The sequence below is a fragment of the Sturnira hondurensis genome, unplaced genomic scaffold (genome assembly GCF_014824575.4).
Source record: "Sturnira hondurensis isolate 20B ecotype Veracruz unplaced genomic scaffold, ASM1482457v3 Scaffold0021632, whole genome shotgun sequence".
NCBI classification, from domain to species: domain Eukaryota; kingdom Metazoa; phylum Chordata; class Mammalia; order Chiroptera; family Phyllostomidae; genus Sturnira; species Sturnira hondurensis.
Genome location: NW_028094263.1, coordinates 3,646,547 through 3,672,258, shown reverse-complemented (window position 1 = coordinate 3,672,258; position 25,712 = coordinate 3,646,547). Strand labels below are relative to the sequence as shown.

At 37.8% G+C, this 25,712-nt stretch overlaps 1 protein-coding gene across 1 annotated transcript in view; it reads left to right on the top strand.

Annotated features, from left to right (window-relative positions):
- NPEPPS (aminopeptidase puromycin sensitive) overlaps positions 1-25,712 on the top strand; it is a 68,250-nt gene that overhangs the window by 2,131 nt on the left and 40,407 nt on the right. The window contains exons 2-3 of the mRNA XM_037033185.1: positions 9,916-10,000; positions 22,690-22,767. Coding sequence (XP_036889080.1) covers positions 9,916-10,000; positions 22,690-22,767 — 163 coding nt within the window. The remainder of the gene's footprint in view (positions 1-9,915; positions 10,001-22,689; positions 22,768-25,712) is intronic.

The window sequence follows — 25,712 nt, the reverse complement described above, 5'->3', positions numbered from 1 at the left end:
AGTGACAGTTTTATTTAAGTGTTGGGATGGAACAGCAAGCAGTAATGTATTGCGCTGGCCAAAAAGTTGTTTAGTTTTTTTCATACGATAGCTCTAGTAGTGCTTAGTTGTCTTTAACTTTATGCTAAGCAATTTTGTTAGAATGTATTGTGACAGCTGTCATATCAGCGTACATGAAAAAAAACTTAATCAAAATTGGTGAGTTTTTGTGCAGCCATTTAATATTGAAGATGGAAGAAGATATGCAACATTTTTGGCGTACTATGCTTTATTGTTTTAAGAAAGGTAAAAATGCAACTGAACCACAAAAAGATTGTACAGTGTATGGAGAAGGTGCTGTGACTGATCGAACGTGGCAAAAATGGTTTGTGAAGTTTCTTGGTGCTATTGACATTCTGGCCAAATGATTCTTTGCTGTGGGGCTGTCTTACACTTTGGAAGATATTTAGCAGCACCCTCGGCCTCTACCCACTAGAAGTCAATACAGGAGAAAGCTGATACACTCAGAATACCCAAATCAGTAAGGTTACTGGTGTAAATGAAAAATGTGTCTCTTATTTTACGGAAAAAACTAAATGACCTTTTGACCAGCCCAGTACTTCTCCTTATCCCTTTTCTGCTTGCTTTTCCAAAGAGATGAGAAATCCTTAAAGACTGGTTTGGGGCATTGAGGGGACACGTGGTAATGTGTTCTGTATTAGCAGGGACTTGTTGATTTGATACAAGGAAATAAATGAATCTTTTTTAGTAATATGAATTTTTCAAAGCATTTCTTTTCAGAAATCCTTTTCAGGCTAGGTGGCAGCACAAATAAAAGGTGACATTATAGTGAATTCTAACAGGTATAATTAAAGGACAGTTGGACTCTTTAATTATTTGAATTGCCACCTTTGGAAGTATAAAGAGGAATTAACATTAGTAAAAAGTCAACATTACTAGTAAAAAGCAAATGTTAACATTTTTGATATCCATGCACTGGAACAATAAGTTGTGGCTTTAGGTGGTATCTTATAGGGGAAATCTGAAAATGGGGACAAAATTACACTGCTAGAAACCCAGATTTATTACTGGTACTGGCTCAGTTTTCTAATAGTTGGAATCACATTACACAAAGTATGCAAGTTGCCTGGTTGCTTTAGTTGCAGAATTTTATGATAAGCCCAGAGTATTTGTACAGGTTACGTATTAGAAACTTAGTGGATTTTTAACCTGACCTGGGGTGTGGACTTCTGGGGAAAGTGAAGAAATTAGTGTACACTAATTTAAAAAGTAGTTGTTGCCCTGGCTGGTGTGGCTCAGTGGATTGAGCACCAGACTGCAAAGCAAAGGGTCAGTTGTTCGATTCCTGGTCAGGGCACATGCCTGGGTTGTGGGCCAGGTCCTCAATGGGGACCACACGAGAGGCAACCACACATTGATACTTCTCTCCCTCTCTTTCTCTTTCCCTTCTTCTCTCTTTAAAAATAAATAAAATCTTAAAAAATAAATAAATAAATAGTAGTCTTTCACACAGGTGGATGTGGTTTGATTCAACAAGTTTTGAGAAAGTATTATCATGGGCCTAGAGCAGTGATTTTTAATGGCTGTGCCATGGCAGACACACTGGGGTGTTGCATGAATTTTTAAAACGTGCAATACTTGACTATATAGTCAGGGGCACTGACCTCTTTTCTTAGAGATTATCAAATTAAAAAATGACAACAGTCAATACAACAATAGCCGTCCAGTGTGAATGAATCAAAATTGTACCTGTTTTTTTTGTCAGACCAGCAGAATATTCTTTGGTGTACCACAGAATTTTAGTAATTTATGTGTGCCATGAGATGAAAAAGGTCGAAAATCACTGGCCTAGAGAAATGGGATATTTCCTATTTCCTCCCTTTACATTAGGGTATTTGAGAGCAATAGGTTTTTGTAGCTATTTAAAATTCTGACATTCTTGCTTTGTGGATAATTTAAAAATAGATTACCAGTTCATGTGAGTGGCCACAATTTTTTGTGATGATTGTATAGTGGTTTATATGGTAATTGTTTTTTTTTTCCCTTCTGGAAATGTTTCATCTGTGCCGGAGAAAGTAACTTCATCCCTTAAGGCCAGAAGTCACAATATACTAGACAGTCCCTGGCCTCTACCAACAAAATATTTGTGTTCCTGATGACTAAATTGGCACTTACAGGAGAGTTACAGATAGAGTAGTTTGCTTGGCAGACTAAAACTTGGCATCTAAATGGATGTTATTGTCAACCCTGTGTTATGGAATTTGCTGCCCAAATTTTGCATATTTTGTATAGTTATTTTGGTAGTTTTTTTTGGTACTTTACAAAATGGTAGAATAATTTGTCCAGCATTGTGTTAGATCACTAAATGGTCTAAGACATTAAATTTGAAAGTCGCTGATAACGTATTGAATTTGTTCAGATTTGCTATTCTGTTTCTTAAAATACATTTATGAAGAAACACCTAAAACTTTTTTTTTTTTTAAGATTTCCCTTATCTATTCCCAGAGAGAGAGGAAGGGAGGGAGAGAAGCATCAGATGGTTGCCTCTCTCACACCCCCTACTGGAGACCTGGTCCATAACTCAGGCATGTGCTCTGACAGAGAATTGACCCACTCACTCTTTGGTTTGTAGGCTAGAGCTCAGTCCACTGAGCTATACCAACCAGGGCCCTAAGAAACTTTTCTATTTGAAGCTTCATCTAATACATCTGGCAGTGAATTCTGCAGTGAATTTTCCAGATAAATGAAGTTTATTCTTTGAGTCATTTAGAATTTTAAAAATATTTACTGATTTGCATGGAAATATTCCTAAAATATATTTTAAAACATTCTATAATTCTTCATGATCTAGGTTTGTTTCTTTTCTTTTTTAAAATACTGGACATCATTCTTAGGCCCTGGCTGGTGTAGCTCAGTGGATTGAGCACGGGCCTGCGAACCAGAGGATCGCAGTTCGATTCCCAGTCAGGGCACATGCCTGGGTTGCAGGCTGGTTCCCTGCAGGCCAACTCCCAGCAGGGGATGCACAAAAGGCAACCATACATTGATGTTTCTCTCCCTCTCCTTCCCCTCTAAAGATAAATAAATAAATAAAATATTTAAAAAAAAATACTGGACATCATTCTTAACATCTGTCATTGATACTTAGAGCCATAGATTACCCAAAACTATGTACTATGATTTATTAATTTCATATCTGTTCTTTAAAGTTTTTTATTTGTTTTCCTTACTCTCAAGTTATTATTTTTTGCTGCTTATTGTGCCTTATTGCTGCCTATTGTGAAATTTTCTTCCCTCATCTGTTTTACTGAACTTGATCTAAAGAGTCTATCTAAGTAACCAGCTAAAATAAGTTTGTTTGAATTTAAAAAGAAATTTCTAAGTGAAGGTTTGGTGGATTCTCTTTTGAATGAAGGGTATGAGCTTAATTGTATGGACTTTGTATCATCTATTCTGGCTTTTCATACAGGCTTTTTTTTTTAACTTCCTGCTTCTGGATAATCAATACTGCCCAATACAACCTGGATAAATGTAGTCTTAAGTAGTAAATTATCTATGGAACTTTTCTGAACTTTGCTACATAAATGAGCCTACTGTTATTGTAAAGTAAGTTTTATTCTAATTTATATGTGAGTCAGTGGCAAAGGGCTGAGTCTTCTTGTAGCTGTTTTGTTGTTAACTGAGATTAGTTCTCTAGACCTTGGAGACTTCATCTCAAATATCATACAAGCATGTGGTTCTCAGTTTATTTCGCCAGTTGTGATCACTTTAAAATTTCATTTTAAATTAGGACATATTGTAGAAATCCGGAAAAGTAACCTACCACCTGGATTTAGCAGATACTGGTATTTTGCCCCACTTGCATCAGACTGTGCATGATTTTATGGGGGAAATGAAATGTCACAGGTCACTAAAGCTCACTTCCATCTCTTCCCGCTCACACCCCCATGGTAACTGCTCTCTTTAGGTAGATAAGTATTATTCCTATACATAGTTTAAAAGTTTTGCTGTGTATGTAAGTAACCACAGACAATAAATAGCAATATTCTGTATGTTTAACATTTTTACATTAATGGTAGTTGTGACTTTCTGCAACTTGCTCTTTTCAATGTCTCTTTTGTTACAAAACTTGGCTCAACTTGTGTTTACCAATTATTTCCTCCTTATTATCTTTAAGGAGCAAATTAGAAATTATTGCCCTGTTCTACAAAGACAACAGTTATCACAAAATTTTAACGATGGAAATACTTGTTAGGCCAAGTGACTCAAGCTTCAGGACGACTGGTATTTGGAATTGTCACACTGGAGATTTCCTTTTACTACAATATCAGGACTTTGGCAATCAGGGAAAAAAAAACCCTCTTGAGTCTTACCGTAATACATGTAAGATGTATTTCTGAGTGGTTGTAGTAAAGACTCATTCAGGAAAAAAAATTGGCTCAGATTTCTGCCTTCCTAGCTCTTAGCGAACTTCTGCAAAGTTCTTACAAAAAAATGGTCAAGCTGCCTCTTCAGCAGAACTGTTACTTAGCTTTGGTTCTGTTGAAGTGCAGCCTGGTGAAACTCCAAAACGACTTAACCTTGGATTTGAAGCAAAGAATACACTAATGTGCCATTCATTTCTTTTCCTTTTTAAAAAATATTTTATTTATTTATTTTTAGAGAGAAGGGAAGGGGAGGAGAGAATGGGAGAGAAATATCAATGTGTGGTTGCCCCTCATGTGTCCCCTGCTGGGGACCTGGCCTGCAGCCCAGGCATGTGCCCTGACTGGGAATTGAACCGGCAACCCCTTGCTTCACAGGCCCGTGCTCAATCCACTGAGCTACACCAGCCAGGGCTTCTTTTTTATTTTTAGAGAGGGAAAGGGAGGGAGAAAGAGAGAGAAACTTTGAAGTGTGGTTGCCTCTCATGCGCCCCCTACTGGGGACCTGGCCTGCAACCCAGGCATGTGCCCCAGACTGGGAATCAAACCAGCAACCCTTTGATTTGCATGCTGGCACTCAGTCCACTGAGCCACACCAACCAGGGTTAGTGTTCCATTCTTTAATAGCATCAAATGGAAAAGTTGACAATGCACTTGTTATTAACACAATTCTGTATGCCTGCTTTAATATTTTGCACTCTTTGGAGCTTGGAAATTTAAGATCTTAATGCTAAAGTTCCTTTGCATTATTACCTATATTTTTGATAGTGGAACATACAGGTAATGTGCATGAACATGATGATGTTAATATGTGAGAAATCACATACACAATCATCAGGTCAGTGCTATTGTTGGGAAAGCATCAAAAAGAGCAGTGTTACAGTGTAGTAGTCAGACAAGCATACGCTGAAGTCTACACGGATATTTTAAATTACCTTCCTTGGGCAGTATATATGTCGATATCCAAAGTGCTTTGTATTATTATAGGACATAGTTCATAAATTTTACATCATTCTGATCAGGCACTTACATACTTGTTAGGTGAACACTGTTAGGTGATATTCAAAGTAACATCTTTATGATTAGAGCATATTTAATCTTGGTCTTTGTGTATGTGCCTTAATGTCTGTTAAGTGATTACTGTGTATCAGGCACTAAGTGCTACACCAGTCACTTTCTATGGATTATCGTGTTGTTTAAAATGCATCTCTAAGATGACTATACTGTCTGATTTTTAAAATTTGAGTGGAGATTTTTTAAAGATTTTATTTATTTATTTTTAGAGAGAAGGGAAGGGAGGGAGAGAGAGAAAAGGAGAAAAACATTGATGTGGGAGAAATACATGGATCAGTTGCCTCTCACATAACTCTTAACTGGGCACTGGGCCTGCAACCCAGGCATGTGCCCTGACTTGGAATCAACTGGCAACCTTCAGGTTCCCAGGCCGGCACTCAATCCATTGAGCCACACTAGCCAGGGCAAGTTCTTTTTTTAAAAAGATTTATTTATTTATTTTTAGACGGAGGGGAAGGGAGAAAGACAGGGAGAGAAACTGATGTTTGGTTGCCTCTCACATGCCCCCGACTGGGGACCTGGCCCGCAACTCAGGCATATATATATGCCCTGACTGGCAATCGAACCTGCGACCCTTTGGTTTGAAGGCTAGTGCCCAGTCCATTGAGCCACACCAGCCTGGGCTTTTTTTTTTTTTAAGATTTTATTTATTTATTTTAGAGAGAGGTAAAAGGTTAGAGAAAGAGAGGGAGAGAAACATCAATGTGAGTGCACTGTGTCTTTCCAAAATGTATTTTCCTTCAGAATGTTGTAATAGTAGTGAGATAAACATAATATCATTGGCATATGCAGTGTCGTATAGGTATCTTGACATTGATAGATTAATTGCTTGGCTACCATTGAATTCACTCTACATGCTGATGGATGAAAATATGGTTGCCTAGATAAAGATTAAGATGCATAACTAAACCAGTTACTATTCTGTTGGCATAAGCTTCAAACTATGAAAGGTTTTGGTTCATTTTACCCCTTGGAGAACACCCAGTGAATGCTTTATTTCTCTGTTTCTGAATTTTTTTAAAGTCATTTTATGAATAAGCAAAGATTTTGTTGTTGTTGTTTAAATGTAGTACTGTAGTCGCCAGTTAGTATGTAAAAGTTTTAGTGCTATTTAGGTGTGTTCTGGTGCAATAAATGCTGTGATGGACTATTATCACTTACTAAATTAAAACATGTTGCCCTGGCTGGTGTGGCTCAGTGAACCCAGTGGCGGCCTGTGAATCGAAGGGTCACTGGTTCGATTCCCAGTCAGGGCACATGCCTGGGTTGTGGGCCAGGTCCCCAGTAGGGGGTGCTTGAGTGGCGACCACACATTGATTTTCTCTTTTTCTGTTTCTCCCTTCCCCTCTCTCTAAAAATAAATAAATAAATTCTTTAAAAAACATGTTTATTAAATGACATATTTGTTTAGGAACAGGAAGATTTGATTTATGAGAAGGATTTAAAAATGTTTATTGATTTTAGAGAGAGAGGAAGGGGACAGAGGGAGGGAGAAAGAGAGAAAGAAAGGGAGAGAGGAGCCCTGGCTGGTGTAGCTCAGTGGATTGAGCACGGGCCTGCGACCAGAGGGTCGTGGTTCGATTCCCAGTCAGGGCACATGCCTGGGTTGTAGGCCGGTTCCCTGCAGGCCAACTCCCAGCAGGGGACGCACGAAAGGCAACCATACATTGATGTTTCTCTCCCTCTCTCCTTCCCCTCTAAAGATAAATAAATAAATAAAAATTGAAAAAAGAAAAGAAAAAAGAAAGGGAGAGAGGAGAGAGAGAAACCTAGATGTGAGAGAGCAGTGTCAATTGGTTGCCTCCCATATGTGCCCTGACTAGGGATTGAACCTAGAACCTAGGTGTGTGTCCTGACTGGGAATCAAACTGTCAACATTTTGGTTTATGTGATGATGCTCCAACCAATTGAGCCACATTGGCCAGGACTGATTTTTTTTTTCAGTAAGCCAAAATATATAATGAACCGATACTTTGTGTGTGAGAGATTTTGACAGTTTCTTATATAAAGGCTTAATAACATTCTGTCTATAATATAGGTCAGACAGTTTTAATTTAAAAATAATATTTATGTATGGGTTGTTAATAAAATTATTAGTCTTAGGTGTATCTTACATATACAGTTGGTATATTACTGCTGTATCCTTACCTAGTTGTGTGGTCCGTTCAGCAATCTCAGTGCACTGTTGACCTCCATATGAGTTTCGTTTGGTCTGCACAGTATTTTTTTGAAAATTTGAGTTAGTTGTTATCAGTTACAAATTAGGAGATTACACGTGAAATCTGAATTTGCGGTTTCTTTAAAACGGGAAGATCTGTCAACACTAAGCCTGCTCTTCAGGTCAGCAGTAGTTGGTTGGCTCCGAGAAGTGTTTCTTTCCCTCTCCTTCATGCGCACCTCTCCACATACCTTTCACTTGACCTGCCGCACTAACGTGCTTGGCTGGCCTCTGCAGGCCTTGTTTGTGATTTAGGGTGTCTGTATTTTTGTAATTTTTAGATTTAGACCACCCAGATATCTGAAAATTAATTTAAAATTTTTTTGAGATTAATTTTGAGATTTGTTTAATGCAACAAGTCTATAAAAACAAGATTACAACCAAATTAAAAAGTGGACAAAGATTCAGTGGATTGAGCGCGGGCCTGCAGACCAGACGATCCTGGTTCCATTCCCAGTCAGGGCACATGCCTGGGTTGCAGGCCAGTTCCCAGCAGGGGGCTCACGAGAGGCAACCATACATTGATATTTCTCTCCCTCTCTCCTTCCTGTCCCTTCCCTTCTAAAGATAAATGAATGAAATTTTTTAAAAAAGAAGTGGACAAAGGTTACAAATAAGCAATTTGCATAGGAAAAACTTAATGGCACAAAAAGAAAAGCTTAGCAATGTTAATAGTAATCAGGGAAATTCTTATTAAAACAATGGGATACCGTTTAATACTTATCATATTGTCAAAAATTTTAAAGTTTTTTTGGAGAATGCTTGAAGTGGGATTTCTTCATTCTTTGCTCATGGAAGTGTCAGTTGAGACTGCTCTGGAGGGTAATTTGGCAATTTTTGGTAAAGAAAACATGAATCAAGATGTTTATTACAGCACTATTATAAGTAACAGTAAAAAAAGTGGAAGTAACCTAACTTCCTTCATGAAGGAAATGGATGAGTAACGTCTTTATTTATAGAATGGAATACTACTATGCAGGAGTTAAAATGAATGAATTAGATACACATTTATCAGCATTTACCCATCTCAGAAACAATGTTAAATGAAAAAAGCAAGTTACAAAAAGTTATATATACACAATTTGATGCCATTTATATAAAATTAAAAGCATTGTTTGCTGATTTTTATACATATACTAAATATACATGAGGAAACTACGTTATTCTTAGGTTGGTAGTTATTTCCAGGCATTGAGGAAGAGAGGGAAAGGGCTTTTATTATTTCTACATTTTATTTACCTTTTGGATCTGAAGCAAGTAAGACAAAGCCCTAAAACTTTATTTAGTCTTGGTGGTGAGTCATTAGTGTCTGTTACATCCAAAATATTTCTTTGGGAAAAGAAAAAATGTAAAGAGTGTTTTATGAAGTTTTGATACAGTTTAAAATACTAGCTTTCTTCCTCTATTCATATGAAAGGCCTCATGATGGGTTTCATGGGTTGTAATACATAATTAATTGCAACATATAAGAAATGTTTTCTAATTAAATATTTTTGAAAATTAAAAAAAGTAAGTAAGAAGTAGTTAAACAAGGTTTCAGTAGAAATAAGTTAATTTATGCTTTTATTATTTCTTTTAATATAATGGGAATTGCTTTGGATTACATAAAACTACTCATTTATTTCTACCATTGCTGCATAAATAGTTTACATTTTAGTGATATCTGGGTTTAAAAAATTTGGCCCTAGCTGGTGTTGCTCAGTGGGTGAGTGCCAGTCTTCGAACTCAAGGGCTGCCGATTTGATTCCCCCACCCAAAACGTGCCTGGACTGGGGCCAGGTCCCTGGTTGGGGGTGTGTGAGAGACAGCCCATCGATGTTTCTCTAGTACATTGATGTTTCTTCCTCCTTTCATCTCTCTCTAAAAAATAAATAACATCTTTTAAAAATTGCCAGTGACATACATTAGGCTGAGATGAAGATGTAAATATTGTTACTGCCCTGGCTGGTGTAGCTCAGTGGAGTAAGCGTGGGCCTAAGAACCAAAGGGTTGCCAGTTCGATTCCCAGTCAGGGCACATGCCTGGGTTGTGGGCCAGGTCCCCAGTGGGGGGTGTGAGAGGCAACCACACATTGGTGTTTCTCTCCCTCTCTTCCTCCTTTCTTTCTCCTTTCTCTAAAAAATAAATAAATAAGCTCTTTAAAAATATATTATTACTGAGGCTCTTTCTGACACGCTGGTTTTTTTTTTTTCCTTTTAGGTGAGGCAGGCAACCAATCAGATTGTGATGAATTGTGCTGATATTGACATTATTACAGCTTCATATGTACCAGAAGGAGATGAAGGTAAGAGCTGTTTTTCATTTTAATTTGTTGTCCCTATTTGTGTGTGTATGATATGTGCAGGGTCAGGCAAAAGTAGGTGTTTACAGTTGTGATTATGTGAACAGAGTTTATTCGTGTATTATTTAGTAATTATTGTATTATTTATATGAACAATTGTAAGCCCCACTACTTTTGCCCCACTCTGTATTTGTGTGTTCTTTTGTGTATATAAATAAATATTTTTAGATTGTTAAGATATCACTGTTTGTTACTTTAGAAATAGAAAAATTCTTTAGATGTTCATGGGAAATGTTTGAATAGTATAATTCGACTGTGCTATGAGATAAAGGAAAGTCACAATTTTAATTTGACTTCAAACATTAACTTATTTTGTGATCTAGACAGATCACATTTCTTTAAATATAAAATGAATATAATACCATACATATAAATATAAAGCCTAAGACATATTTTAAAAATTAAATAATTTGAACACAAAGGTTTAACAAGAAGGCTTAGTTCATATGTGGTTTTCTTGAAGTTTTTTTTCCTCTTGAACTATAGAGTAAGATTGAGTTAAGTCTTCTCATAACTGAGAGAAAAGCATTTGCTTTATGAGATCAAATATGAAAGTTAGAAGCTAGATGATGGAGTTAGTCACAGGGGAAGAAAAGCTTTAAAGGAAACATGGTATAGCATGTGTAGGAATTTATTGCATATCTTTAAAATGAGAACTATTTTAGACCTTGTAATTACAATAAGGATTAAATTTACTAGTCAGTTCTGGCATGAACTCATTTCTATAAAAGCTGCATTTCTAAAAGTTACCAAGTTTGGCATTAACTCACAGGTATATTAATATTGGAGCTCAATTGCTTTTAACTTTTGACTTCATCTTGACATTCCTTGTCAGAATGTTTTATTGGTTGGTCTCTACTACTCTGAAACTTGCTCTTAGAAAGTCTTCTCATTTGACCTTGGCTGGTGTAGCTCAGTGGATTGAGCTTGGACCTGGGAACCAAAGGGTCACTAGTTCGATTCCCAGTCAGGGCACATGCGTGGGTTGCAGGCCAGGTCCCCAGTGCGGGGCATGACAGGCAACCACACACTGATGTTTCTGTCCCTTCCCTTCTCTCTAAAAGTAAATGAATAAAATATTTTTAGAAAGGAAAGAAAGTCTTCTCATTTGATATAAAATAAGTTAGAAATTTGACCTTTTTATTTACATTTTGTATTGCTGATTCCCTTCTCCTTTGCATTATACTGGGGGGAAAAACCATATAAGTAACATTTTAAGGCCTGGCAATATTTATTTCATGACTTTTTCTTAAATTATCCATAGAAAGTAAAAAAATAATAGTAGCAGTTGAGCATATTATTGCCAAGAAGTACTTATGTTCAATTGATTGTAAATGAGATCAAACTGCTCGGATTTTAAGTTAGAGGAGCAGGTCCTTCAAATGGATTTTGAATGCATGCCAACTTTTAACAAATTGTTTGGTAAATGAAAGAGATTATTCAATTTCTTTAACTGAAGGAACACAGAAGCACATTAGCCAGGCATATCAGGACAAGCTTTCTTCATTGTAGGTGGAGAACATTGAAGTTCAGTGTAAGGTTTTTAAGTAGTGTCTAGTGAAGACAGATAGAGGTAGCAAAAGAGATGGGCACTGTCCAGCTGGCACGATTTCAGCTCAGGCTTGTTGTCCATCTTCTACTAAAATGTCAAGTAAGAATCCCGAGAACTTAGGTGTTTTGAATATGCATCACTGAATGGTGCCCCGCTTGTAATGATCTGCATCTCGAGGAAGCGGCATTAGTGTTCTCACTAAGAGGGTCAGGAGAGAAATGAACACTTAGAGGAAGTGAAGAGGATTTGGAGAGAATTCAGGTAAAACATTAAAATTTTTAGATACATACAATGGTTTCTTTAGAACTAGCTAAGGTACATTTCTCAACCTATTTCTCCTACTGCAACAGGAAAACCCTGGAGTCCTGTGTAGTGAGCTGATTTTATTTTAGAATGTAAGAGAATGGGAGTTGTGTGAATTTGGCAATTTAGGGTTTCAGTCAGAAACAAAGGTAGATTTGGCCTTTGATGTATATCTATGTATGTCTCTATATAGACATATATAGCTTAATTTTGTCCTTGGACTTAGTAGCATTTTTTGATTTTTTACCTTATGAGAAAGCACAACAGGTTGTTTCTTTATAAACAAGTAGTTGTGGATTTGACTCCCAACTCCTTCCGGGGCTGATGGCAGGGAGAAAATGAGTCAAAAGCAGAGATACCATTTATTAACCCAGCTAATCTCATGTAGTACCTATTAATACTGCTGATTGCCTTCTGCAAGACCGATTGACGTATCCGCAGCCACCAAATTTTGGTGTTTTAAGGTAAAATCAGAAAATTAGTTGAAGGCATAAAATTGTGCCTTCTTTGTATAAAGATGAAAAAGGCCATCTTGTGATATGTGCAGTAACCCAGAAAGACCTATTGGCATGTGTAAGGCACTGCTGCCCTAACTGGTGTGGTTCAGTGAATTGAGTGCTGGCCTGAGAACCAAAGGGTTGCTGGTTTGATTCCTAGTCAGGGCACATGCCTGCGTTGCAGGCCAGGTTCCTGGTTGGGGGAAGTGCAAGAGGCAACCACGAATTGATGTTTCTCTCCTGCATCCTCTCTTTCTCCCTCCCTTCCCCTCTCAATATTAGTTTCAGGTGTATAGCATAGTGATTAGATATTTATGTAACATGAAATAATCACCCCAATAAGTCTAGTTCACATCTCTACCATACCAAGCTATTGCAGTATTATTGCTGGTATTTCCTATGCCGTATTTTACATCTCCATGACTCTTTTGTAACTACCAATTTGTATTTCTTTCTTTTTTTTTTAATTTATTTATCTTTAGAGAGAAAGGGAAGGAGAGAAGGAGAGAAACATCAATGTATGGTTGCCTCTCGTGAGTCCCCCCTGCTGGGAACTGGCCTGCAACCCAGGCATGTGCCCTGACTGGGAATTGAACTGCGATCGTCTGGTCCGCAGGCCCGTGCTCAATCCACCGAGCTACACCAGCCAGGGCCAATTTGTATTTCTTAATCCCTTCATCTTTTTCACCCATACCCCTAACCTCCGTGAAATCTGGCAACCATCAAAACATTCTCTGTTTCTATGAATTTATTTCTCTTTTGTTTGTTAATTTATTCTGTTTTTTAGATTACACATATAAGCGAAATCATATGGCATTTGTTCTTTTCTGTCTGACTTATTTCACTCAGCACAACACCCACTAGGTCCATCCATGTTGTTGTGGATGGTAAAATTCCACTCATTTTTATGTCTATATGCACTCTTCCTCTTAATCCATTCATCTATTGATGGATCCTTTGGTTGTTTCCATATTTTGGCTATTGTAAATAATGCTGCAGTGAACATACAGATGCATATGTCTTTTCAGGTTAGTGTTTTGGGTTTCTTTGGGTAAATACCCAGAAGTGGAATTGCTGGTCCTTCTTTGTCCCTCGTTACAGCCTTCGTTTTAAAGTCTGTTTTGTCTGATATGAGTATTGCTACCCCAGCTTTTGTTTTTGGTTTCCATTTTCATTAAATATCTTTTTCCATCCCTTTATTTTCAGTCTGTGTGTTTCTTTGAGCTCAAAAGAGTCTCTTGTAGACAGCATGTATAAAGACCTTGTTTTCTTACTCATTTCTCCACCCTATGTCTTTTGACTGGAGCATTTAATGCATTTACATTTAAAGTAATTTTTGATCCCTGGCTGGTGTGGCTCATTTGGTTGGGTGTTGTCCCGCAAAGCAGAAGGTTGCCCGTTCAATCCCTGGTTATGGCACATGCCTGGGTCACAGGCTCAGTCACCAGTTGGGGCACGAACAAGAGGCAACCAGTGAATGTTTCTCTCCCTTTCTCCCTCCCTTCCCCTCTCTCTAAGAAAATAAATAAAACCTTATATTTAAAAAAATAAAAAAGAAAGAAATGTTAAAGGATCTTTTTTAAGAAGAAGAAAAAAACCCAAAATGTGTAAATAATAAAATATGTAAATATATATCTATCAACAATTAGTTTAAATGATTGAAAGTAAAGGGACAGCATGAATGGGCCTAGAGGGTATAATGCCAAGTGAAGTAAGAGAGAAAGACAAATACCATATGATTTCACTTATATGTGGAATCTAAAGAACAATATAAACAAACAAACAAAATAGAAAAGACTCAGATATATAGAACAGACAAGGCTGACAGAGGGGAGGGGTATTGGGGGCTGCGTGAGAAAGGTGAAGAGATGAAGAAGCAAAATTGGGTAGTTGCAAAACAGTAATGTACTGCAGAAGGAATATAGTCGATAATATGATGATAACTCTGTATGGTGCCAGGTGAGTACTGGAGATATTGGGGGAAAACTGTAAACTGTATGATTGTCTAACTACTCTGCTGTACACCTGGGACTAATACAATATATTACTGAATGTAAACTGTAATTGAAAAATGAATTTTTTTAAAAAGGCTTTCTCTAAGAAGAAAAAAGGAAATATAAAAATATGAATAATAAAGTGGCAATACCTATATTTCTATCAACAATTACTTTATTTTTAAGATTTTATTTATTTTTAGAGAGAGGGGAAGGGAGGGAGCAAGAGAGGGAGAGAAACATCACTGTGTGAGAGATACATTGCCGCTCCCCCCAAAACAGGGGCAAGGAGATCCTTTCACATTTCCCGTAATACCGGTTTGGTGGTGATAACCTCCTTTAGCTTTTTCTTGTCTGGGAAGCTCTTTATCTGTCCTTTGGTTCTAAATATAGCCTTGCTGGGTAGAATAATCTAGGTTGTAGGTCCTTGCTTTTCATCACTTTGAATATCTCATGCCAGTCCCTTTTAGCCTGCAAAAATTCTGTTGGGAAATCAGCTGGAAGTCTTATAGGAGCACCCTTATAGGTAACTTTATCTCTCTTTTAAAATTCTCTCTGTCTTTAGTCTTTGGTATTTTAATTATCATGTGTCTTGGTGCGGGCCTCTGTGGGTTCATTTTGTTTTGGACTCTGTGCTTCCTAGACTTGCATGTCTATTTTCTTCACCAGGTTAGGATAGTTTGGGCTTTTTTTTTAATCCTCACCCAAGGACATGCTTATTGATTTTAGAAGGAGAGAAACATTGATTGGCCTTGCACCTTGACAAGGTACCAAACCCACAACCCAAGCATGTGCCCTGACTGGGTATTTAACCTATGACCCCTTGGTTTATGGGACGATGCTCCAACCAACTGAGCCACACTGACCTTGGCGGGAGAGTTTCCATCATCATTTTTTTCAGATAGATTTTCAGTTCCATGCTCTCTCTCTCTTCTCCTTCTGGTTCATGAATGTTGGTGTGCTTGAAGTTGTCCCAGAGGCTCCTTAAACTGTCATTTCTTTCTTTTTTATTTTCCATTCTTTTTTTCTGATAGGTGTTTTCTTATGTTCCAATTTGCTGACTTGATCTTCTGTGTATATATTCTACTGTTGATTCCCTGTAATTATTTTTTATTTCAGTTATTGTATTCTTCATTTTTGACTGGTTCTTTTTTATGTTTTCTATCTCTATTTTTATGTTTCCTATCTTTTTGTTGAAATTCTCACTGAGATCATTGAATATCCTTATAACCAGTGCTTTGAAATCTGTATCTGGTAGATTGTTTATCTACATTCTGTTTAGTTCTTTGTCTGGGGTTTTGTTCTGCTCTTCTATTTAGGACATGTGTTTTTGTCTCCTCATTTTGTCTGCTTCCCTGTGTTTGTTTCTGTGTGTTAGGTAGAGCTGCTCTGTCTCCTGGTCTTGGTAGAGGGCCTTATGTAATGGGTGTCTTGTGCTGCGTGGTGCAGTCTCCCAGGTCACCTAAGCTGGGTGCCTCAGGTACACCACCACCCCTGTGTGGTCTCTGTGCACCTCCCATTGTACTTGAATCTTGATTGCTGTTGGCATGTCATTGGGAAGGATTTACCCCCAGGTAGATTGGCCATGAGGACTGGCTGTGACCACAGCAGAGGATCTGCTGTACAGGGGTCAACTTCATGGAGTAGAACTTACTTGGATGAGGCTTTGGTGCCCCCTGATTCCGCCCCTTGGGTGTGTTGCTCATGTAGGTGGTTGGGTAGTGCTTCAATGTGGTCTGAAGCTATTCACTGGCTTTGGGGCCTCCTTGAAAGTGCAGACCACTGCCACCTACCACCTGTATCCTACCCAGGGCCACCTGGCCTGAACTACAAAGCAGTCTGAAGATGGTTGCTACTTGAGCTGGACTTGAAGGTTTCCAAGGCAGGCAACCAAGAACCAAGACCACTTAGCAAGTGGATTCTGCTTGTTAGAGATTGTAGGAAAGTCCATAGCATGAGTCTAGACAGACTGTTCGTATGGAAAAGCTGCTGGAAAGGGCTTGGTTGGGCCTGCAAGTTGGGTGAGGTGGGGTCTCAGAGAATCACTAGAGTAGGGCAAACAGTGCTAGCCTGGTTAATGGAAACCCAGATATGGTGCCTACCTGCTGACTCTGCAGGGGGAGGGCTCAGCAAAAGGAGCAGTAGCCTATGTGAGCACTTGTGTCTGAGAGAAAGCTGCCCTCCCGGCCCTCATCCTGATGCCAGACAATTCAGTTCCTCCTTGTATGTGTGTATCTGGCACCTTTAGAGCTGGTGCCCCAGCACTGGAGCTCAGAGGCAGTGGTCAGTGAGTAAGTCAGCATGGTCTTTTTAAGAGGAATGTCTGAGACTTTAGTAGCCCTCCCTCTCACTCAAACATAACCCCCACTGCTTTTCCTAGCCAGAAGTTATGGGGACTTCTCTTTCTGGCACTGGGACCCCTTGTTTCTTAGGGGGGACCTCCGTATCCAAGATATTCCTCTCGATTTTTAACTGCCACACTTCTGTTTGGGACCAGCCTGCTTCTCATCTCTCTGCTCCTCCTACCAGTCACAGTGTGGCTTCTTCAACTCCATAGTTGTAGAACTTCCATTTAGCCAGATTTCTGAAGGATGGTTGTTCTGTAGTTTAGTTGTGATTCTCATCATGCTTTTATTTATTTGCTTGTTTGTTTGTTTGAGAGAGAGAGAAAAAGACATCGATATGATAGAAACATCAATTGGTTGCCTCTGGTACCTGCCCTGACAAGGGATTGAACCACAATGTAGTTGTGTGTCCTGACCAGGGACTGACCCCACAGCCTTTTGTAATACAGGATGACACTCCAACCAACTGAGCCACCTGGCCAGGACCAATTGTAATTTTGATGTGGTTGTGGGATGATGCATTTACGTCCTTCACCACCTTGACCAGAAGCTGGAAAGAAGTCCCTTTAACATTTCTTGTCATACCGGTTTGGTGATGATTAACTCTTTTATTAGCTTTTTCTTGTCCAGGAAGCTTTTTATCTGTCCTTGAATGCAACTTTAGATTATTAAGTCCTCAATTGAATGCTTATTTCATTTCCCTAACTTCTGCTGTTTATTATTTCCTTCTACTTTCTTTGAATTTGTTTTGTAATTTTTATTTAATTATTTATTTGTTTATTTAAAATATTTTATTTATTTATCTTTAGAGGGGAAGGGAAGGAGAGAGGGAGAGAAACATCAATGTATGGTTGCCTTTCGAGGGTCCCCTGCTGGGAGTTGGCCTGCAGGGAACTGGCCTGCAACCCAGGCATGTGCCCTGACTGAGAATCGAACCGCGATCGTCTGAGTCGCAGGCCCGTGCTCAATCCACTGAGCTACACCAGCCAGGTGTTTTGTAATTTTTAAAAAATATATTTATTTATTTTTAGAGAGAGGAGAAGAGAAGGAGAAAGAGTGGAAGAGAAACATCAATGTGTGGTTCCCTCTCATGTGTCCCCCACCGGGGACCTGGCCTGAAACCCAGGCATGTGCCCTGACTGGGAATCGAACTGGCTACCCCCTGCTTCATAGGCCCCTGCTCAATCCACTGAGCTATACCAGCCAGGGCTGTTTTGTAATTTTTAAAAATACTTCTTGAGGTAGATGCTTGGCTTATTAATTACTCTTCTAGTATATTTATTTAAAGCTATAAATTTTCCTCCTAAAAATGTATTGCTTTTAGCTGTATCCCAGACATGCTTTTCATTTGTTTGGAAGGAAAAATTCTGCTGGTAGTGACTGTTACTGCTGTTACTACTGCTGCTGCTCCCCTTCCTTTGCCTCTGCCTCCTGTTTGTCCTCTTTTATTTTTTTCTTCTTATTTTTTTATTCTCACCCAACGACATGTCTATTGATTTTAGAGGGAGGGGACAGGACTGGGAGAGACATCTCTGTAGGAGAGAAACATCAATAGGTTGTCTCTCACTTGTGTCTTGATAGGAGGATATGGGGACCAAATCTGAGCGAATTGAACCTATGACCTTTGGTTTACAGGATGACATTCTGACTGACTGAGCCACTCCAGTCAGGGCTCTTTTCTTTTTTTAATAGCCACGTGAAGGTCTATGCAATATTGACGTAGAACCTATAAATACAATATGGGATAATACACATTCATCACACCTACATTTCCTCATGCCCCTTTGTAATCCATTCCTACTCTTCTCCCCTATCCTTAGACAACCACTGATCTGCTTCCTCATTTTTTGATATGAAGTATTTTTTATCATTTTATTCAAAATATATCCTGATCTTCAATCCATGGGATGTTTAGATGTACCTGGAGGTTTTCTAGTTTTAATTTTATTATGGTCAGTGAACAAAGTACATGATTTTAATACTTTAAGATTTTATTTATTTACTTTTAGAGGGGAAGAGAAGGAGAGAGGGAGAGAAACATCAATGTGTGGTTGCCTCTCATCTGTCCCCCACTGGGGACCTGGCCTGCAACCCAGGCGTGTGCCCTGACTGGGAATCAAACCAGTGACGCTTTGCTTCACAGGCCTGTGCTCAATCCACTGAGCTACACCAGCCAGGGCATGTCATGTTTATTAATTTTGCCTAAATCTTTATTTTTACTGATTTTTCCCTTTTTAAAAAAGATTTTATTTATTTTTTAGAGAGAAGGGAAGGGAGGGAGAAATAGAAGAATAGAAACATCAATGTGTAGTTGTCTCTCCCACTCCCCTTACTAGGGACCTGGCCTGCAACCCAGGCATGTGCCCTGACTGGGAATTGAACTGGTGACGCTTTGGTTTGCAGGCTGGCACTCAATCCACTGAGCCACACCAGCCAAGGCTGATTTTTCTCTTTTCGCTTGTTTTATAAATTATTGTTGTTTGCATGTCATTTTAAAAAAGATTTTATTTATTTATTTGTTTGTTTAGAGAAGGGCAGGGAGGGAGAAAGAGAGGGAGAGAAACATCAATTTGTGGTTGCCTCTTGTGTGTCCCCTGCCAGGGACCTCGTGTGCAACCCAGGCATATGCCCTGACTGGGAATCAAATTGGTGACCCTGGTGACCCTTTGGTTTGCAGGTCAGCACTCAACCCCTGAGCCATGCCAGCCAGGGCTGAATGTTGTGTTTTTTCATCTTTACCTTCATGCATTCCAAATCTGTATGTTTTAGGTGTATCTCATGTAACTAGCTCATTGTACTTTTTTCTTTTATTGTTCCATTCTGAAAATCTTTGTTTTCTAAATAAAGCCTTTAATCCACCTATGTTAATGCAATTACTGTTGTTTGTCTTTAAATCTACCTTTTTAAAAATATATGGCCATAGAGAACAGGCTGACAGTGACCAGAGGGGAGAGGGGAGGGAATTTCAGGGGAAATAAGGGAGGGATTTAGAGGAACCTATATAAAGGATACATGGACAACAACTGAGAAGGGTGGAAATGGGAGGGAGGGGGGAGGATGGGGGGGTGGGATGGAATGGGAGTAATAGACAGAACACTGTACTTGAAAAATAATTAAATAAAAAAATTGAAAAAAAATAAAAATAAAAACTTAAAAAAAAAATATATATATATATGGCCAAAGTGAGAGCTTTACTGTAAACAATTCTTGAATCTTTTATTTTTTATCTGCCCAAAATAGATCGATCCAAGTAATAGAAGAATTACATGTGCTGTAAAATGGAATCTAGCAGTACAGTACTTGATTGTTTCCATTTAAAAACTGCTATTCTTTTGTTTTTCTGTTCTCATTTTTCACCAGTTTGAAGCTTTTTTGTGCATTTGTAAAAAGTTAGCTTTAGTAAACCTTTATAGAGATAGTCTTGGATCACAGTAATTCAGAGTTGTGATAATGCTGTTTTTTATATTAGTCAGAAAGGTACATTCTGTTTATGTATGTATGTATGTAAAAATGGGCCCCTCTCATTGGCAAACCCGTTGCAGGGTGCCCTGCCCTTCACACACAAAAAGAGAATTCTCCCTGACCCAGCTTCTCAGGGATGGGTTGCATTTACCACATTGGAGAAAGGTACATTCCTATGCATTGAGGTGATTCTTGACTTTCTTACAGGCTAAGTATAATTTTATTGAATCAGAGCAAAGAGCTTATTTTTGCCAGCAAAAGTCATTGTTCCAGTAGATAGTTCGTCAGTATTGTGTATATACCAGGTCTTGAGTTTCTGTTCAAATTTAGGAGCTAGCTTGTGCTAGTAGAGAGAATTTTGGCAATAGGAGTAGGAAAGGAACTGAGTTCTGGTCCTGCTGTGTGACTTCAGGTGAGTCACTTACTGTATATACCTTATTTTCTTCATCCGTGAAATGAGAGGTGATTGATTAAAGTTCTTTTAAAATCTGTAATTAAGCCTGGTGTAGCTCAATGAATTGAGCACGGGCCTGTGAACCACAGGATCGCGGTTCGATTCCCAGTCAGGGCACATTTCTGGGTTGCAGGCTGGTTCCCTGCAGGCCACTTCCCAGCAGGGGACACATGAGAGGCAATCATACATTGTTATTTCTCTCCTTCTCTCCTTCCCTTCCCCTCTAGATTAGATAAATAAAAAATCTAAAGAAAAATTAAAAAAAATTCACTTGTTTAAAAAAATAAAATAAATAAAATCTGAAATTATAGTTTCTTACTGGTTTTGTAAAGATTTGGCTTTATAAAGACATTTGAACCATAATGATATTAGAAACATTGGAAATTCAGTCTTTGGGTAATTCATAAAAAAAGAATGAATTGTGAGCATCTTGTCTGGCTCATAAAATGTTATTAAATCTGAATCACTGTTACCTGTATCAAACCAAGCCTGTGGCTGATGAGACCACCTCTCTCTTTTAATAACAGTTTTATCTAGGTTAATTCACATCTCATACGACACATTCCTTTAAGGTGTACAGTTCAGTGGTTTTTAGTATGTTCAGAGTTGCGCAATTATCACCAGAATCACTTTTAGAACATTTTCATCATAACCAAAGAAAAGCGCCTGTGACCAGTCACTTGCCATTTCCCCTCACTCACTAATGTATCAGCCCTAGGCAATCACTAGTCTATCTTTTGTCTCTATGGATTTGTCTTTTCTAAACATTTCTTAAAAAGATGTGGCCTTTTGTTTCTTTTTTTTTTATGTAGCATAATGTTTTCAGTGGGTATCTGTATTGTAGCATATATCAGCACTTCATTTCTTCTTTTTTTTTTTAGCACTTCACTTCTTTTGTTGTCAAATAGTATTTTGTTGTATACCACATTTGCTGTGTTCCATCGGTTGGTGGACATCCAGGTTGTTTCTACTTTGGTTATTACGAATAATGCTACTATGAACATTTGTATTAATCTAGGTATTCCTTTCTCTGGGATGTATACCTAAGTGTGGAATTGCTGAGTCAGATTGATAACTCTATATTTGATCTTTTGAGGAATTGCCAGATTGTTTTCCAAAGCAGCTGTACCTCACATTACCATCAAGCTATGTGTGAGGGTTCCAGTTTGTCTACATCCTCCCTTATACTTATTATTATCTTTTTTTACTACTATTATTTATTAGTATTTTCATACTAGTGGCTGTGAGGTGGTATCTCACTATGGTTTTGACTTGCATTTCCCTGAAAGTTAATTGTGTTGAACATCTTCTCCTGTGTTTATTAAGGCTACCTCTTTGACTGCTGATTTTCATTTGGGATGTGGATGTAAGATGATTAGAAATTAATCTGTTTAGCTTTGCCTGAGGTGTCAATTAAGTTTCTGAAGTTGCAGTCAAATAAGCAGTCTCTTCTCACTCCTGGTAGAGAGTAACTGGTGGTCTTAATTTAACCCGCATGACTGTTTTCACCTTTCTATTTCTGTAAAATGTATAAAGAATTTTACTGGGAGTTAGTATGATTTATGTCTTAGAATTGTTACCTATCTTTGGGTGGTGAACAGAACATTCATCGATGTATCTCTAACACAGAAAACTCAGCAGTTTTCTCCGTCTTCAAATGTTTATGAATAAGACTGAAACATAGATAGCACTATTGACACACAGAGGGAAGAATGAAGCAGTCCTGAGAATCTGGTAGAAAACCTTTTCACGTTTATAAGCTGCATTTCCTTTGTATCATAAAGTTTTGTGAGTTATATAATAGGAAGTACAGGGATTGTTTTTAAGGAGCATATTTAATGTAGTCACATTATATCCTTAAATAGGTTAGTTTGAAATGACACTCTTATAAGTAGAAACTTAATTTATTTGATTAAGAATATTTGGTTTTGGTAGAGATTTTGCTCTTGAAGTGTTAATTTCTGTAGTCTACATTTGACCTTATTAGTTCAGTTAGATTTATTGTAAATTTTTTTTCCATTCTAGAAATACATGCTACAGGATTTAATTATCAGAATGAAGATGAAAAAGTCACCTTATCTTTTCCTAGTACTCTCCAACCAGGTAAGAGACAAAAAGCTTTTGTAAAGTTTCGTGATGAATAATGGCATCTTCTTCCTCCGAAAAAATAGTGTATGCTATGTTTTCCCCTCATGGGTTTTTGTTGTGGTGTTGTTGTTTTTTTAAGTTTTTTTATTGATTTCAGAGAGAGAGAGAAACATCTGTTTTCTTGTTCCACTTATATTTATGCATTCATTGGTTAATTCTTGTATGTGCCCTGGCCGTAGATCGAATCCACAACCTCAAAGTATCAGGATGACATTCTGACCAACTGAGCCACCTGGCCAGGGCCTCCCCTCATGTTTTAGGCAGATTAAAGTCAGGTTCAATGCAACTTTTGGACCACAAAGAAATAAAAAGAGAGAGAAAGAAAAGACCTAGCACTCATTCTCATTCTACCATAGAACGTAATGCATTGTTTTTCTCCTTTTCAGTCGCAGTCTTTTAAAAATACATTTACCAATTTTATTAATCAACGTCGTCCCAATAAATGTAATTTAAAAAATACATTTACTAGCTCCATCTTTTACTAATTGAATCCAAATCTTTAAGATGACTATCCCACAGATGTTTTGATACACAGCTAGAGACTAGATAAATATTATGCTAGTGAGGGCATGGAAGGAAAAATTTATTGATATGTTGTCATTATTAGGTATAAAACCACAAAGAAAATAGAACACTTTCCAAGCTTAATATAGAAAGGAAAATTATATACAAATCTATTGGTAAAGCACTAAGATTTTGATTGATGAGCAAATGTAAAGCAACAGATAATTTATATGAAAGAAAATATGAATGTCTGATAAACATGTGAAGAGATACTCAGCTTCCTAGTAATGAGAAATATCAAAACAGTTGCTGATATACTAGTTTCTGCCTGTCCTTTAAGGATTCTTGATGATGTGGCTGCCTTGATGTTATTGGTGGGAGTGTAAATCCATATCATTTATTTAGAAGCAGTCTGGCAGCATGTATCAAAAGAACTTAACATGTTCAAGTCTTTTGACCTAGCAATTCTGGTAATAGGAATATATCCTAAAGAAAAATCATAAATACAGGAAAGGCTTTATGCCTGGAAATGACTCCTGAGACATTACTTAATGTAGAAAAAGCTGGAATTAATGTGTTTGTCCAACACTAAGGCACTAAGGAAATAATTAAGCTATGACATGTCTGTATGGTGGAATATATATAGCAATTAAAAGTGAGGTTTCTGAATTCTTAAACTGTAAAGTGCTTATTATAATATAAAATTAAAAAGCAGAATACAGAATTACATATACAGGGTGATGAATCATGTCTCTGAAATGGAACAAATAAAATTGTGTGTCTGGTTGTTGACATAATTGGAGATTTTTTTATTCTTATTTATACCTTTCTCTGGTTCCTATAATTCTTAAACTGAGAATATATTACCTTAATATAAAAGTATTTTTAGAGAAAATTTTAATTGGCCAAGTTGTCTTTTATTCAGGCATATTGTTCATTATGCCTTTTTCTAGCTAGGCTTTTTTTATATGACATTATTATAAAGGCAAATGTTTTGCCATGAACATGTGTTAACACCCAAAAATAAAACAAAAATTGAGATTCCCTCTCTGACCTTTCACTTCCATTTTCTGGTGAATCCTTTTAGAAATGTTATATATGTATATATACATAAGTATATGTGTATATTTTAACCCCCAAATAGGATTACAAATCTCAGTGGCTTACAATGAATATTTTTTGTTTATACCTGGTCCTGTGAGGACTTGTGATCCTCTGCAGCCCTATTGCCAACTTTACTGAGCTCCACAGAGCTCACAAGTCTTCCTGTTCTAGGATCTGTGGTGAGCGGCTCTGATTGGTAGCATGCTGTTCTCTCATATAGCAGAGGTCAGAGAAGTTCAGGGATGAGCATAGAGCCAAATCACAAAGACATTTGAAGCTTCTGTATGGATGGTATATATGATGTCCATTCACATTTTATTTTTTCTTCTAAGATTTTATTTATTTATTTTTAGAGAGGAGAAGGGAGGAAGAACAAGAGGAAGAGAAATATCAGTGTGTGGTTGTCTCTAGTGTGCCCACCACCATGGACCTGGACCAAAAAACCCAGGCATGTGCCCTAGACTGGGAATCAAACTGGCGACTCTTTGGTTCCCAGGCTGGCACTCAATCTACTGAACCACACCAGTTCGGGTTCATTCACATTTTCTTTATCAAAGCAAGTAGTATGTCTAAGTCTAAAGTCACTAGGGCAGCAGTTACCAGACATTTGATAAAACTTCTAATATGAAAGATAGAACAAAAAGCAAAATATAAGTGTAATAGAAGTATAGGAACTTGGGAGAAGCAAAAACAAATGAAATTCTCAGAAAAACCAAGTGAATTAATATCCTTAGATATTGTTAATATTATATTCATTAAACAAGGAAAGGGCATAATACATTCAAACAGAAAGAGTAAGAGCAAAAAGTCTTTTGGAAATTATAATACAGTAGAAATAAAAAATCCAGTAGAAGTTTTGGAAGATGACCTAGGGAAATCTTCCAAAAAGTAGGGAGATTTGAGGACTAGTCTAGCAGATCCAGCAATTGAAAGAGAGGACAGAGAAAATGGGAAGAGGAAATTATTATTTTTTAAAAATATATTTTATTGATTATACCATTACAGTTGTTCTCTTCCCCCCCTTCATTCCCCTCCACCCGCACCCTCTTTCCCCCACCATTCTCCCCCCGTTAGTTTATAACCACGTGTCTCAAGTTCTTTGGATTCTATATTTCCCCCACTATTCTCGCCCTCCCCCCATCTATTTTCTACCTACCATCTATGCTATTTTCTTTTTTTTTTAAATATAATTTTTATTTAATTCTTGTTCAAGTACAGGTTTCTGTCTTATATTCCCAACCCTGCCCGCCCCCCACCCCATGCTCCCCGCCTCCCTCCCCTTTCCACCCCCC